General features: G+C 45.2%; 2 protein-coding genes across 4 annotated transcripts in view; one reads left to right on the forward strand and one right to left on the reverse strand.

Moving 5' to 3' along the window:
• Positions 1-2001, forward strand: part of TMEM241 (transmembrane protein 241) — a 53259-nt gene extending 51258 nt beyond the window's left edge. For all 3 annotated transcript variants that reach the window (XM_072328958.1, XM_072328959.1, XM_072328960.1), the window contains exon 15: positions 1302-2001. In XM_072328958.1, the coding sequence (XP_072185059.1) occupies positions 1302-1362 (61 nt within the window). In that variant the 3' untranslated portion in view covers positions 1363-2001. The remainder of the gene's footprint in view (positions 1-1301) is intronic.
• Positions 2002-12245: 10244 nt separating this feature from the next.
• Positions 12246-16304, reverse strand: part of CABLES1 (Cdk5 and Abl enzyme substrate 1) — a 65210-nt gene continuing 61151 nt past the window's right edge. The window contains exon 10 of the mRNA XM_072330160.1: positions 12246-15233. Coding sequence (XP_072186261.1) covers positions 15093-15233 — 141 coding nt within the window. The 3' untranslated portion in view covers positions 12246-15092. The remainder of the gene's footprint in view (positions 15234-16304) is intronic.

Genomic DNA, 16304 nt, shown 5'->3' on the forward strand with positions numbered 1-16304 from the left:
CAGGTGTCCCTGTTCATTGCAGAGGAGTTGGGCTAGATGGCCTTTAAGGGTCCCTTCCAACTCAAGTGATTCTGTGATTTAAGAGTTGTTTCTAAAACTGTTGGGTATAGTTCTTCATATATTCATATATCCTTAGAAAAAGGACTTATTATCCATCCTTGGCTTTCAAAGAAAACCATGCAGAGGATGTATTTGTAGCTGGAGATGAAATCTAAACAAGACATGGGGTTAACCCTCTCCAGAAAGCACTCAGGTACTACTCATAGGCACATGTGGTTTAGATCTCTTTGTAAAGCATGCAGTCCTCACAGCCCCTTAATCCTTGGTGGTAGTTCCACAACTGGAAGCATTCCATCTCCAGAGCAGTCTGTCTGCCCAGCACCTTCCTCCCAGGGCTGCTCACTGTGAAAGTGTAAGGTCTTGTGCCATTGTTACATAATGTTTGTTCCCCCTCAGGAACAAGGGGAGTGTTTGATCTCTAAAACGACTCACCAAAACTAAGGCTGTAAGGGGATGCAATGCTGTTAAAGATCAGAAAGCCTTCAGCTTCACATGCGTGTGTTTTTTTTCCCATGGAAAAAAAAGAAAAACCCAACTCTTACAAATGAACTTAACAGAAGTTTGTTTTGTTTATGAAATTCATTAAGGAGCTTTTCTGTTTCATAAGCTAACTAAGCCATTAGGCTCAGAGGAGAGGTCAGAACACTCAGATTTGCACAGTTATGAAAGCGGAGAAGAGTCAGTTTCCTACCGTATTCCTCTCAGATTTGGGGATTATTACACACATTGAGTGGGTTGACAGCTTAGTTTGGTGAATGGTTTTGCTGGTAAAAACCATTCATTCTAATTTGCAGCCCTGCTTCTGGCCTTGGAGAGCAGCATGCCAGCACTGTGCTGTGAGCACTGGGAGAAGGAAGCACCCAGGAACCCCTGCCATTGCAGCCAGGGCAGCGCTCTTCCACCAGCTTACTCAAGAACTGCAGTTAGCACAGGGATTGCTATTGGCCTCCCTAGGCCAGGGTGATCTCCCCAGAGCAGAATGCAGTTACTTTTCTCATTAGATGCAATCTTCTCTATGTAGCCCTAATATATCCCACTTTTCTGGTGGGATCTGTAAAATAAATGTTTCTTTTTTCAGCCTCTTCCTAGCAAGAGAAATGAAAACATCACCAGGGATACTGTCTCTAGGTTGAAATGTATTTAGACAAATGAATACCTTTCCCTTCATGCTGTGCTGTTTGGCACCGTATCAAGTAAAGGGACTTGCCTGATGCTGAATTTGTGGTGTCCTTTGTTTACAGCCTTGTGATCAGCGGAGTTGGAGAAGCTTTGCTTGTTTACACTGAGAGAACAGGCACGTAAAGAGGAACCAGATCTCAGCAGCTGGAAAAAGAGCTGACTTGCAACCCGGAAAACCTATTACAAATAAAATACAACAGCAGGAATGAAGAAGTGCAACCAAGCACAGGGAAAGGGACCTATCGTCTTTTTTAATTATTTTTTTAATTAAGAAAAAAACTGTGCCATCAGTAGTGCTGGTAAGAGAGCAGCATACTTAGTAGGCTCGTTGCGAGCCTTTGCCTCAAAGCACAACGTAAACCATTTCCGATTGATGTGGTAAAAGAAAATCTGCTTGGCCTCACGCCTATGACTTTGTGCAGGAACCTCCCAGTAGCAGCTTCTTGCACAGGGAATTGAACTCAGGAAAAGCAGCGTTCCCCACTGGATGCCCCCAGTTCTTTTGTTGAAAGCTGACAGCAGGTTGTACCAAACAATGTCAGAGCCCGGATCCTGCCGTGAGTTCAGTATCAGGACGGATGGCCTTGGTTTCCAACTGTTCAGTAAGCAGCAAGCTGCTGCATGCAGGTCTGTAGTCACGTTGTCTGAGGCTGGCACGGTGATGGAGGCCACGGGGCTGTTGGAGATAATTCCTACATGGAGCTGTGGTGGGTTAAAAGTTTTGCCAAATGGGGAAATGAGCAATAAATCTTCGTGTCTCTAGTTCTTGCTCTTTGTGTCTTTTCTCCTCCTTTTCCCCCAGCTTCTTCTTGAAGACTGTGAATTTTTTGTCAGCTGGAAGGGGTGGAAGGACTCACACTGTTCCCAGTGGTGGTTTGTCTCTTGAATTATTGCAAGAGGCAACAGAGATTATGCACCTTGAAGGAATGTCTCAAAGAGTGTGAGGCAATTTATCTCAAGTGTTCTTAAAGTAATTTTATTTCTGGTTGCTTAATGGATGCTCAAAATTAGCCTTGATATTATTAGTGCCTGGGAAAGCAGTCTGTATGAAAATGATATTTAATGTTGAGTTGATAATACTGTGGGGAATGTCTACATGGTAAAGGGAGCTTGACAGCAAGTCATCTATGAGGAGATGTCTTGAATGGCATCTGACATCTGTGAGACATGGTTTAGTAGCTTAGTGGGTAGTAATGGTGATAGGAGGATGGTTGAACTAGATGATCTTGTAGGTCCTTTCCAGTCTTGTGATTCTATGATCTAAACTGTAGTCCCTTAATCTGAATTGATAATGTTTCCTTCATAACCAGGGGAAGGAGAGGGGAGCCCTCACAGAAGTGACTCTTCAGGAATAGATTGCTCTGTTAATGGAACTCAAAGACCTCCTGAAAGCTCTCATATCTCTAGCTTGAAGGCTGCAGATACAGCTAAGACAAACCTGTTTCAATCCAACAGGTTCCACCAGCTGTGATTTAAGGCATACATACACTTGAACTTTGAATAAAATCCACTGTTTTACAACCAAGACAGATTTTACAATGAATTGCTGTCAAATGCTTTGCCTGGAAAGATTTTAGGTGAAGATTGGTTGAAAAATGCTGTAGTTTAAATAGAAGAGAATTCAGAGGAGTAGTCAGGCCTGTGTGATAGATAAGCTTATCTCAGTATAAGGTCTGTTCACACTGCCTTGTTGTCCGTGCATGTTGGGTCATGCTCAAGTTGACTTGAGTGAGCCAGGTGATAAAATTCAGCTTTCGGAAGAAGGAGGCAGAGGGGAATAAACATGAAAGAAAGATGGGCTTGAACATAAACACTGCTCCTGAAACCAACAGGAGCCATCAGGTTAAACAGCACTGAGCTGCTTCCTTCTGCTTTTCCTTTTTATGCCTTACCACAATGTGCTTGTATTTATTTGCAAGTAAAAAATTGGAGGCTTCAATTGATCACCCCCATAAACCATGGAAAAAAATGGTTAATTCAAGAAAACAAGGTTGGGTTTCTGTGTCCACCATAGCTGGGAAGGAGCAGACTCTGAACCAGCCTGACCTGCTGCAGGTGAGCATGGCCTCTGTGAACCAGAACAGGTCCATCCATCCTGCTGAAGTTTTAAAGTAAGGTGAAAATGGAACACCAGGGCCTTTAAAATCCATCTTGGTGCATTCAGAGCAGTGCACGGCAATGGCCCAGCAGCTGGTACCTCAGTTTTTCAGCCTGTTTTGAAGGAGCTTCTGAAGGCTTGGCAGTTCCTGGGGACTGGGGTGAGATGGGGATTTGCTGCTCGTCCTCAGGGGATGCAGGTCCATGGCTGCCTCAGCACCGTTGGGGTCAAACTGCTCTGGCAGAAAGTCCCAAACCACACAGAGCTTTTCTGATCTTATCTTCTTTATACTTCATTTTTCTTCTTCTTTTTCCTTCCTTCCTTCCTTCCTTCCTTCCTTCCTTCCTTCCTTCCTTCCTTCCTTCCTTCCTTCCTTCCTTCCTTCCTTCCTTCCTTCCTTCCTTCCTTCCTTCCTTCCTTCCTTCCTTCCTTCCTTCCTTCCTTCCTTCCTTCCTTCCTTCCTTCCTTCCTTCCTTCCTTCCTTCCTTCCTTCCTTCTCTTCTCTTCTCTTCTCTTCTCTTCTCTTCTCTTCTCTTCTCTTCTCTTCTCTTCTCTTCTCTTCTCTTCTCTTCTCTTCTCTTCTCTTCTCTTCTCTTCTCTTCTCTTCTCTTCTCTTCTCTTCTCTTCTCTTCTCTTCTCTTCTCCTCTCTTTCTTCTCCTCTCTTCTCCTCTCTTCTCCTCTCTTCTCCTCTCTTCTCCTCACTTCTCTTTCCATTCTCCCTGAAGTAATTGGTTTGTATTATCTGCTGCCCAGGCACAGCCTGTGTCTATGGCTGGCCTTTGGGATAGAGGCTCTCGAAGTCAAGTGGCATGGATGAAGTAATGTACCTATTAAAAATCTTAGTAAAACATAGAAATATCTGTTAAAGGATGCAGCTCTGAATTACTGTTCTTTTGTTATCAACTCTTTTGGAGCTGGTGGAAGAGTGCATATGTATTTCTGTTCATGTTCCCCATCCTCACACAAGATCTGAAGGATTCAAGAAGTGTGATGTGGACACACATAGAACATGTTTTGCAAAGGAAGTTTCTATTGAGTATTGAAGAAAAGTTAGTTAGTGGGAGCTGTGCTAAGGAAAGGAGGCTTTTTTCCAACTGTTTTACCTGCAAACTACAGGGGGATGGATGCTTAAAGAAAACTCCATAGTAGATTTGCCTCGCACAGAGCAGAAGCTGAATGAGCAGCTTTAAGGCAGATCATCTGCTATGTGAAGCAGGCACCAGACCCAGTGTGACACCTTAATCCTGTTCCAGACAGGAGCAGGGGGGTTTTGTCTCTGTGTGGGGCTGGGGATGGATATCGGGGGCAGGAGTGGGAAAAGTTCAGGTTAAAAGAGTTCTATAGCTGGGGATAAAATAGGAAGAGATTTTTTTTCTGGAAATGTATTGCTTATTCATTTCTTTTTTTGATTAAGACACATTACAAATAGATGACTACTTAGTCCCAGAAAGGAATTAAAGGAGCCTGTGAGGGTTGTGTAACTATTTCCATATTAACTGCCTTGTTTGAGGAGCTTAATCCTTTTGTAACTGCACTTTGACCTTCTGTAAGCTTTCATTTCTACTAGAAAAGTGATTATTTGAGGAGAGTATTAGAGGAAAAGTTGGGCTTTTAGTTCACTGAGATGGGGGAGGGCATCCTCCCTGATCTTGGATGAGAAGGCAGAGCTTTCCTACCCCATCGGGCAGGACTTTCCTGCCCCTCAGTCTCTGTTTCCAGAGCAGAAGGGGATAGCCAGCTGGCATGTTATGTTCTTGATTTGACGATAGATAAAATCACTTTTTCTCCCACAGTCATGCTTGACAACATGCTTAGTGTATTTTGTCTTTAAGTATTTTGTCTTTTGCTTGTGATGAAGATTTAAAAGCAGATGGCTCAGAGCTGGATCAGCCACCACTTTGGCCTCTATAGAAAAGCTAAGTGCACAGTTCTATAAAACAGGCAATCATAGAATCATAGTATCATAGTATCATAGTATCGTGCAAGTTGGAAGGGACCTTAGAGATCATCGAGTCCAACTCCCGGGATTCGAGCCTTCTAGTGTAGCAGAGCGGCAGTTATCCACTTGCGCCACAGGGGGGATTCGAACCCGGGCCTCCAGTGTTGCAAGCGGCGGTTCTAACACGGAGAATCATAGAATTACCCAGGTTGGAAAAGACCTTGAAGATCATCAAGTCCAACTGCGTCCTAACCAGTACCCTAACTCTGAAAACCCTCCGCTAAATCATATCCCTGAGTACCAATGTCCTTTCCAACCTCTTCCTCCCAGCAGTGAATGGAAACCCTGTATGTGCTCCCAGCCCTGTCTTAGGCAACACAGCATAACCTCAGGTGCTGAGAATACTCAAAGCTTTTGTCCTTATGGTTCCCATCCCTTTGTTATTCTGTGCTGGGGCCATGTGTTGTGTGGAGGAGCTTGGTGGCTGATGGCTCCACTTTAGGTCCCATGTTGGCTCAAGCTGGGTATCACTGCACCTTTGGGAAGCTGGTGGGGACAGAATGCATCCTAGCGGGCACCCCAGCTCTCCTCACAATGCTGCTTCTGGTTGCCAGAGACCATGAGCAATCCTTCCAGTCATGGTCTCTTGAGCATAGCACAGAACTTCCCTTTCTCCTTTTCTCCTCCAGAGAGACATGGACAGGCTCAAAAAGTGGGTCCATGTGAACATAATGAGGTTCAGCAGGGCCAAGTGCAAGGTGTTGCACCTGGGCTGAGGTCATTTGAAGTATGTGTACAGAGTGGGAGAAGAACTCATTGAGGGAAGCTCTGCTGAGAAGGACAAGAGTCCTGGTAAATGAGAAACATAATAATGAGCCAGAAGTGTGCGCTTGTAGCCCAGAAGGCCAATGATGAAATCTCTCTGTGGTCTTCCAGTACTTGAAGGGAGTTTATGAGCAGGAGGGAAAATGGCTTTTTACATGGTCCGACAGAACAAGGGGCAATGGCTTTAAACTAAAGGAGAGGAGATTTAGTTAGATGTTTGCAGGAATTCAGCGGGCAGTGAGGCGCTGGCACAGCTGCCCATAGAAGCTGTGGTGCCCCATCCCTGGAGGTGCTCAAGGCCAGGTTGGATGGGGCCATGGGCAGCTGAGCTGCTGGGGGGCAGCCCTGCCCATGGCACGGGGTGGGACTGGGTGGGCTGTGAGGTCCCTTCCAACCCAAACCGTTCTGCGCTTCTATGATGATTCCTTTGGGGCAACACTAATTGCTTATTTATTAAATGCATGCAGCTTTATTCAAAGAATTAGGATGTAGGATAGACACAGAAGCTAAACATTTCAGCAAGGCAACTTTTGTTTCCTTATTATACTCATCCACTCATCCTGTCTTCAGCATGGCACTGATGAATACGAGCAGACTGCATGGGATTAGTGCAGATGGCTGCAGCCTCTAGACACGATGAGCTGTAACCAGAGAAAATAAATCTCTGCTTCCAAGGAGAGCCTTACACAACAGAATTTCGTGCGGCTCAGTCCTATTCACAGTGGAACATTAAAATTGCTGAGCAAAGAGCTGTGCGGCTCACGCCATGAATAGGCGTGTTGTGTGGGTAAGTTGCTTACTGCAGCCTCTCCGGTGGAAAGAACTCAACTGTATTGTTTTCTTTTGGGTTAAAACAAACAAACAAACCCATAAAACAAACCGTCTGTGATTCAGAGTTCTACAGAAAAAACAGCGGTCTGGTTCAGCAGCACGAACGCTGAATTGCTGGGCAGCAGCACTGCAAGTTTGGACAGCGGAACCCTTAATGGCCTGATCTGTGTGAAAGCAGGAAAATAACTTCCCGTTCCAAATCTCTCTGGTGTTTCTTTTTACTTCTCTTGATCCCAAAACCGTGACACGAAGGCATCCTTTGTGGTTCAAAGTCCTCTCTGTAACCATGGAAAGTTGATTTTAAGGAGTAAACGCAGCGGGTATAATGATGGGGTTGAGGTGTGACCTTCAAGACCTAGTTATAAACCCCCCCCTGTAGGCAGAAGCTTGGACAAAGGTTAGGTTTGAGTCTTGAGAGGGACACCTTACGCTGGGACCTGAGCTAGGAGGACGTAATGGGAGGTAACGGCATATGGTACGGCACCAGCTTCTGCTCCTCTTCATCATCTTATCCAGAAGTGACAACTGAATGGGCTCTGCAAAGGTCTCTGCCTTTTAGCAAAGGGGTCTTACGTTGGCCTCTCTGAAAGACTTCACGGAATCTCTTCATGGTGAATTCTTTCATCAGCTGGAAGTTGTCCTGCCTTAATAGGAAGGCACGGAGTACTCTGAAATATTTCTGACCATTCCAAAAATATAATTCCAGCTATAGAATTCTGACATCATTTTCCATGCGATGGTTTAAAAACAAACAGTAGTGCAAGACCACGGCGTGAGATTTCAGCTGTAACATTCTTCAGGGTCTTGGAGTTTGGGCTGGGTTCTGTTCTGTTGTTTTTTCCATCTAACCCATTCAGATTCCACACCATCATACTGGGTCCCACAGTTATAGTTACACTAAGTATTTTTAACTTTCTGGCTCAATTGCCCAGTTAAATGCAAAAAATAAATGATGTTACGGTGGCAGTATTGTTACAAAATGAATCAGAATTCTTTTCACCTATTTCTCTCTCTTTCTCCCATTTAAGAAACACATTGCTAGGATCTGAGGTCATTTGCACCCTGAAAAGCCTGTTCTCTGCCCAGTGCAGATGGGTTCCCAGGTCATCCTGTGTCTTGATGGCCGCCTTCAGTGTCTGATGGGGATCAGAACTGTGTAATCTTTAAGATCCCATCCAACCTCAGCCATTCTCTGATAAGGTTTTCAGCAAAGGTTGCTGCTGTGACTCCTGTCTCTCCTTGATGTAAATGCGAAATGGCATCGCTGGGACTCTCACTGCTTTCTTTCTTCTGGATGAGTGCATAAGCAACAGGGAGGCCCAGGTTTAACCAGGTATGTCTCAGACCTTTAAGAAATTAAGGAGAGGGCAACTTGGATGATCAGCAAATTTAATAGCACAGTGATAGCCCTCTCATTGTATACCTTCAGAAAACAGTCTGCAAAATGCCTGAACACCCCGCCGGTAGGGAACAGCTCTGCCCCACAGCTCTGTGGCCTTACAGACTTCCATGCTGCCTTTCTTTATCTTTCTAAGCAAAGATCTTCTTTGGGTCACAGGCTGCCATTTTCTTTAGCATTTGTCCCTAATTACTGAGTTGCCACCATCAATTAAATTCACCAGATATTTTTCTTCCTGGCCTCCTGCAGTTTTAATCTGAAACTTTCCAATTTCCCGTCCATAGACACCATCACGGCCTGAACAGGGTCCAACTTTCCATTATTGGACACAGCAGGCTTTTAAAATAAATCAGATGAAGGGTGGGGACTACAGCCTGACTCAACCCAGCATTGCACCAATGGCTTCCTGCTTTACTTTGGGGTTACTGGAATAATAAAAGGAAAACCAAAAGGGAAAAAAATATATATATATAGCTGAACAACAGCAGTGAGTTAAAAGCACCTGAAAGGCAGCAAAGAGGAAAAAAAGGATCTGAAAAGAGGATCCAAGAGCTCTTAATCCATCTACACAACAAGTAATTTGTACTGTGATACCCGAATGTTCCATAGTACCTCTGATGCGGTGGCTTGTGTGCTCTACTGACTGGCAGGGCTGCAACTTTGTGCAGTATCATTCAGGTTAGATGAAATCAAAGGCTGGGTACTGGGCATGAAATCGTTACTGTCTCTTCTGCCTAGGTTGTTTTCTAATTCAGCTCCAGTCTGTGCAGAAATAAGGTGTTATACAGGCTGCTCTGGAAGGCCAGTGACAGCTGACAGAATCCTGGGCTCAGAAGGTATCAATGGACTTTGAAAGAGGACATGGGAGAGGAATACTTGGCAGTTCTGGCTTTGGCTTGGTAAACACTGCAGTCTTTACCCATGGAAATACTCCAGGTTCTGATCATCTTCCAGTTTGCACAGTCAGCTCACTGCAGAAGGATGTTAATGGGCAGCTGGGGGGATGCGCTCCAAGAGAAGGCGTTAAATATTGAGCTCTCAGAAGTACTCTAGGCATAGCTCTTGGATGATGTGCTTTTGAGAGATGTACAAGTGAATGACATGCATTTATATGAATTGCTTTTGCTTATAAGCTTGAATTGTTCTAGTTTTGGCTAGAAAAAAAAATGCACACAAGAGAGAGAGATGGAAAAAAAAAAAGTACTGATCATAGAATCCTAGCATGGTTTGGATTGGGAAAACATGAAAGCCCACCCAGTCCCACCCCGTGCCATGGGCAGGGCTGCCCCCCAGCAGCTCAGCTGCCCAGGGCCCCCTCCAAACTGGCCTTGAGCGCCTCCAGGGATGGGGCACCACAGCTTCTCTGAAAGGCCACAGCGAGTTCTTCCCAAAACCCTTCTCCAGGCTGAACAACCACAGCTCCCTCAGCCTTTATTGAGAGAAGTGCTGGACTTTGTCCATCTAAGAAGTCTAAATCCTGCTTCAGTGTTTTCTTAAAATGCTCTTTGAGGAGCTGTGGTGTAGTTGGTTTGTGGACTGCAATGTGGGAGATTGCGACTATCTCACTGTTGGCCACGCCAGGCTGCTCACTGAGGCTGTGCTTTCACCTGTGGAAGCACGGGCATGAGGAAGGTGCCTAAGGCTCAGTACTTTGGCTGGAGGCTTTCTTGAGAGCAGGGACTTCCCAGGCTGGGCCATGGGGAAGGATGGGAGAGGCATTGAGTTCCAACCAGGTAACGCACCTAAGGTGGCAATAATTCCATCATTTCTGCTCTGAGCAGGATGCGAGCAATAAGGAAATCAAAGCTTTTTAGGTAGCTTTTTAGAACTTCGCAGAAGAGCTGTTTCTGCACCAGCAGCTTTCCAGTCTTTCTAAACCAAAAATACCACCAGGCTTCTTTTGTTACCAGCATAAACCATCATCAGAAACCACAAGCTCCCGTTGTTTGCAGCAGGTCTGTAATTTGGTTAACTGTTCCTCCTTCCCTTCAGCGGAATTTCGGGTCGTTCATCTCTGCCGATTTTCTACATCCGTTCTTGGTAGTGTGTTATCTATATCTATCTATCTATCTGTCTATCTATCTATCTATCTATCTATCTATCTATCTATCTATCTATCTATCTATCTATCTATCTATCTATCTCTTCTCCCCATCTGGAGTGGCTGCTTCTTCAGGACGTGGGCCTGGCCCCTTACTCTGGGCATCCCAGCTGGAGCAGGGAGTGGGCACAATGGGCCTAGAGGTGCCTTCCTACCTCAGCAACTTCTTGGTCCTCCCTGTTGCTGTGGGAGGAGCGCAGGCCATCTTCCTGGGTTACAACCCTGCTCTTTTCCAGTAACACGCTATAGCCACTGCTGCTGCTCTTGCTATTTGTCCTGAGATTTTACACTGGAATCTATGCAATGCTTTTGTTTAGTTTCCGGTGAACGAAGGCTGTCCTTTGAGCACATTTGGACCAGAAGCCTACAGCTCAGGCACTGAGACTGGGGCTGCAGGGCCTCACTGTGAAGCCAGTGGGTAGGAACAAGGTGTCAGAGATCCCTCTTTCTTTGTGTACAAGCTTCCCCAAAGGGATGTGTCTGAAAATTCTTTTCCCCTTTTTATTTCTTTTTTCTTCACCTTTTCTACAAGGTTTAAGACAGCAGATGGATGAACAAATGAAGTTCAGGCCCTCCTCCCACACCCCCACCCCTTCCCCGAAGGCGCAACCTGGGACAGATTTCAGTCTCAGTAGTGATGCTGGCACTACTGTTGCTGTGAACGCTCGGTCTCTCACTTCTCTAAGCAACTTTTTACCTTGTTCTTTTTTTTTTAATGTTGTTTCAGTGTTTTTAATGTGGAGACTGGTGTCAAAATGCGCTCGCATCGTGGGAAGGTGTTACCTTCTAACAAACTCCTCTGCCTCCAGCGAAAAGGCTCCTTATCACATGGTTGAAGCAATGAGCTGATGTTACTTCATTTGAAGTCATTGCAGACTACTCCAAAGATGCCACTGGCATTCGTTGAGTTGCTCTGGAAGATGATTAGCAAAGCATTCTGTGTATTTGTGCATTTTGGGACCCATGTAAATCAAACTGCTGTTCCCAACACCACAAATACCCATTCGCAATTATGGGGCTCTATGGAATACAGATGGCTATGGGAACGGGGTAGAAAAGCCAAACCTTTAATAGTGAATGTGGGATCACGGAATGGTTTGGGTTGGGAGGGATCTCAAAGACCATCCAGTCCCATACTTCCTGCTACAGGCTGAGTTGCCAGGCACTAAATCAGGCACTAGATCAGGTTTCCCAGGGATCCATCCAACCGGGTTTCAAATCATCCATTGCAAAAAGCGCAATACATGGTGCTATCTGGTGAGAACACCTGGCCTAACCAGGCCCAGGTATGTGCTAGATTTAGGGAGTGTCAGAGGTGGAAAAGATGGATCAAATACTAATAGATGGCAGATAATTGTGTGCAGTGTCCAAAACTTGTTCTGGCAGCCTGCTATGTGCATGACAACTGGTACAGAGCTGGCTGCCAACCTGAAAAACAACCTGGACTAAACCTAAGTAGCACATCCCAATCTCTCCAATTAACAGCGGGTAAGGAGATGGGAGCAACGCATGGGACCCTGCTTGTCTGTGTGCACCTCATGCTTATGTACGGAATGGGGAGGAGATGGTGCCCAAAAAGACCTTGGCTGGAGAAAAGATCCAGGAATTGAGGAATCTGCAGGAGATGGAACACCTGGAGATGCCCAGGCCTTCTTAATTAGGAGCTTTATGTCCCGCTAAGAAAAAACCAGAGCCATTTGACACATCCAGGTGAGAGAGCAGAATAATTTTACTGTCAGTGGTGGAAAAGAGTCTGGGTTTTCCAATAGTTTTATTTTTTTAAACTTTTATTTATTTTTATTTTTTCTAGAAAAAGCAAAAAAAACTCTGCATGGTAGAGTGTATGGTTTGTAATTTCAAAACAGAACAGCTGATACGGAATGGATGATTCCCCAAACTACTGGAAGTTGAATCTAAAATCATTTGCAAATCAACACTCGTTACCATGTAAGACAAAGGCGAACAATCAACTTTTGTTTGTTGCTTGGTACAGATTCCCTCTGTTACTTCAGCCTGAATTCTCCCAGGGTTGGGGAGGAAAGGGGGGCACATGCTGCCCGTTGTCCTAACCACCATCGTAGTGACCATGCTTTGTGCTTTGAGATCTAGCATCATCATATGGCTTTATATACGTTCCTAAGCGAACAGTGCAACAACGCCACCATCTTAAGTGTTTATTCCACATCGGAACTGTAACTGAACGTCACTGCAAAACCCTTTCCCGCCCCCAAAACAATGGCAACAATGACAACGTAAAGCAGAAAGTCTCCAGCAATCAGATTTCCTCCCAGAAATCTGTGTAAACTGTGGATCGGGATTGGGTAGCAGCACAGGAGACCAAAGACGTGACAGCATGATTCAATAGCGTCTCTAAAGACTACTGTAAGACTGCCGTTCTTTAGTCTGTATCTTGCAATCACATTTTGCTTTTTCCCTGCAATACTCTGAAGCAACATTAAAAACGAAAATCAAGACCCAAAAGCAAAAGGCAGAACCTTTGCAGAAGGTAAAGCCTCCTCTTAGCTTTGAGCAGTCACTGTTGAGAACCGATCTCTGCCACCAGAAGCAAATCTTGAATGTATATACACGATTGTGGTGGGGAGGGCCGCAGCCGAGGACAGAAGGCCCTGATCTGATGACCGCCATGGTCTGCCATGCTGCTGTGGGCACTCAGCCCTTCTCCTCCTGGGCTGCTGGGGCTGGGAGGCAGTGGGAGTGGGGCGGGGGGGACGACTGCGCAGGGGAGGGAAGTGCACACTTTTCACCCAACCCCAGTCCAATTGGAATGTATCTAATCAGTAATTAGATAAGTATTAGTAATAACTGCAAGCCAGCACAGTTGACCCTCCCCCTTAAAATGGAGGGAGAGCAACAGCGTCAGACTGTTTCCCATTTGTCCTGACACATTTCACATACCTTTTCCAGATCCTAGAGAGCAATTGTATGCAGGCGTTTTTCATACTAGAATTTAAAGGAGTCAAAGCTGGTAAAGAAACTGGATGCTTCCTGGCCTAACCAAAGGAAGTAATAAAACTGGTTAAAGTAAGAAGAAAGTAAGCATTAGTGTGTGTACATCCTCTGACATGTCCCACCTCTGGACATTCTGCTCACAAGCCCTTCCCATACTCTGAGCAAGCACTCCCAAACTTACAGAGGTAAGGCTTCAGCTACAATCTCATGGTCGAGATTTATTTAAAAGATATCAAAATCGTTAAGGATTTGACCGTACAGGATCTGCGTGGGGCATGTGGAGGGCAAGGCTTGGGAAGTGAACCTGTGCAGGAGACTGGACACGGGCTGAGCCATGTCTGTGAGCACAGCCCAGAGTGCACGCAGCATCAGGGAGTGCAGGGGACACTTGCCAGCATTCGGGTGCCCAGTCGGAGCTGTGGGAGTTGCAGGAAGGCTTCATGTTGAGCTCCAGTATTGAAATGTCGAAAGGAACAGGACCTTTAAATTAAATGGGCGCCGATTGTAGGTTTTGCACGGCCAATTTTGTCATTAAAAAACAGATCTTGAACAACAGCTGCTGCCCCTGCTGCTGGAGCCTTAACACAACTGTCACGCTGCTGAGCCCTACTTTATTTATTGTTTTTTTTTTCTTAATAAAACACTGTTTTAAGATACAGCACAATCAATGTGCTTATTATGCACTCTAACATAGAGCACAGAAATACAACACTACAGAGTGCAAGTCTTAACCATCTCCACAGTGGGAAAAGTGCGAAGGTTAAAAATAAGCATGTGGCTTAACACAAGGTATTTTTAAAAAACATGACATGGAAATCTCATACTAATGCTTTCACCTTTATCACGAACACGACTGAAAACTTATGGTCAGCTGCTGATTCTTCTCTCCTGATAGTAGTGTGATCCTTCCAAAAGGAAGATGCTGGAAAGATCAGAGAATTAGGAAACAATAAAACGAGCGTCCAAAAATGATCCCATTTACCGCTTCTCCAGTAGTTATGCTTTTCAACAAGTAAACGCGTAAGGTCACCTTGATCTTCCCCCTCAGTAACCGATACAGGCTGAAACAGCAAAGCCACCCACATGGACACAGGTCAGGTCTGCATCGCGCGCACACACACACACACATCTACACACAAACACCCCACAGGAAAAAGTGCACTTTCAATGGCTGATACAAAAATAGATTGGCACATTCTTTTTGACACAGTGAAGATATCCTCTTTAAAAGCTTTTTTTTTTCTTTTTCACAACGTTAAGGAGTCCTTTTGTGAGTTGCAGCAGGTCTGTAGAAAAAAGCACTATGAGAATGCACTCAAGTGGGCTTTCAGGGTTTGTGTGATTGAGAGAGGGGTGGCAATAGAGGCTGCCCCCTCAGGCTTTTGTACGACTGATGACAGGTAGGTCCGCAGTCCCCGCTGGTAGGGTCAGTTGCCATCCAGTTTCAGCGCATTAACCATGTACCAACATCTCAGTCTCCACCTGCTTTGAGAAAGTAATGACATCGAAATTTGTCAAAGCCAAGTCTTACGTCAACGCAGCGTTTCCCATCAGTTGTTGAAAAAAACTGGTTCGGAGAGGGAGAGAGTGAAGTGTTAGGAGTCTGATTTTGCATTTCCAGTAGTAACTGCAGCTCAGGAGAGCCAGGTGGGAACAGTCCGGAGCCCCTTCCCAGCAGGGCAGCCAGTGCTAGGAGTTCTGGATCAAGCGTCTGTAGTGCGGCATCACCTCGTGCTCAGGAAGGTGGAGAGCAAACTCCAAGGCCACCAGCACCGGGAACTCAAAGGCAATCAGCTCTCGCCTGTTCAGCCGGAACTTCTCTTCCAGTTTCTGTACCAGCAGCCCATGAAACAAATGAAAAGGACTTTGTCAATGAAGACTTGGCTTTCTAGTGCTTACTTACAGATGATATTATTCACGCTTGCACCTAAGTGTGAGCCAATATTTCCCACTGATTTTACTGGGGAGGTGGTTTACAAAGTTCAGCCAGACTCGCTATTTCTGATGTTTGTCATTTCACTCATTCCTGCTCTAGCAGATGCATCTTCCAAAGATTACAGTCATTACCAATGCAGAAACACCTAGCTTTGTGCAGTCACTTGTGTAGTGAAATACATGCACCTTCTAAGTGCCCACAGAATTCCTCTCTGCTTGAAATCACAGATTTTGTTTCGAGCACTGCACTGTTACAACACCCTGTTAGGGAAATTATTTATGCTACAATTAGATACATTTGACTGTAATGCCTCAGAGGAAAAAAGTGTCATCTAAAACAACTCTGAGAACAGTGTATGTTGGAAACTGCTATTCCCAAAGGAACTCAGATAGATTTCATACTTGCTTTCTGCTGTACTGTACTAAACCTTCCATCTGTTCTGCTGTTCTCACTGGATTTGGATGCTAGAAGGCAGCCAGCTCTTCAGAAATATTCTCCCCCACTCCACTCTTATGAGCTCCCTTGGCTTGTTGCTCTGCTGCCCACTGGATCTAATGAAAACCCCCATGTGACTTCAGGGTGGACCAATGATTCAGAATCAGCAGGTCTTCCAGCTTCCACTCAGTTTACTTTTTCCTGGCTATTTGAAGAGTATTTTAATAAACTCACTATCAGACCAGTTCTATGGCTGGGGCAGAAGGATGCGAGTCCAGTTCTACCTCCAGCAGAGTTCCCGTGTCTCTTGAAGTGAGTTGGTCATACTCAGCTATGAGACTAATTTTCTGTTGTGTAAACCAGATTGGTGCCTCAGTGCTTGCAAACGTATTATGGAATAAGACACCCTTCTGTTTCTTAACTCTTTAGTATGGAGTGGGTAGAAGACCAAACACCTTCTTCCACGCACACAAAAATAAGTTAGGGTGAACTTTCTAATGGAAACCATGTCCACTTGCCCTAAAGCTTAA

The sequence above is a fragment of the Excalfactoria chinensis genome, chromosome 2, assembly GCF_039878825.1.
Source record: "Excalfactoria chinensis isolate bCotChi1 chromosome 2, bCotChi1.hap2, whole genome shotgun sequence".
NCBI classification, from domain to species: Eukaryota; Metazoa; Chordata; class Aves; order Galliformes; family Phasianidae; genus Excalfactoria; species Excalfactoria chinensis.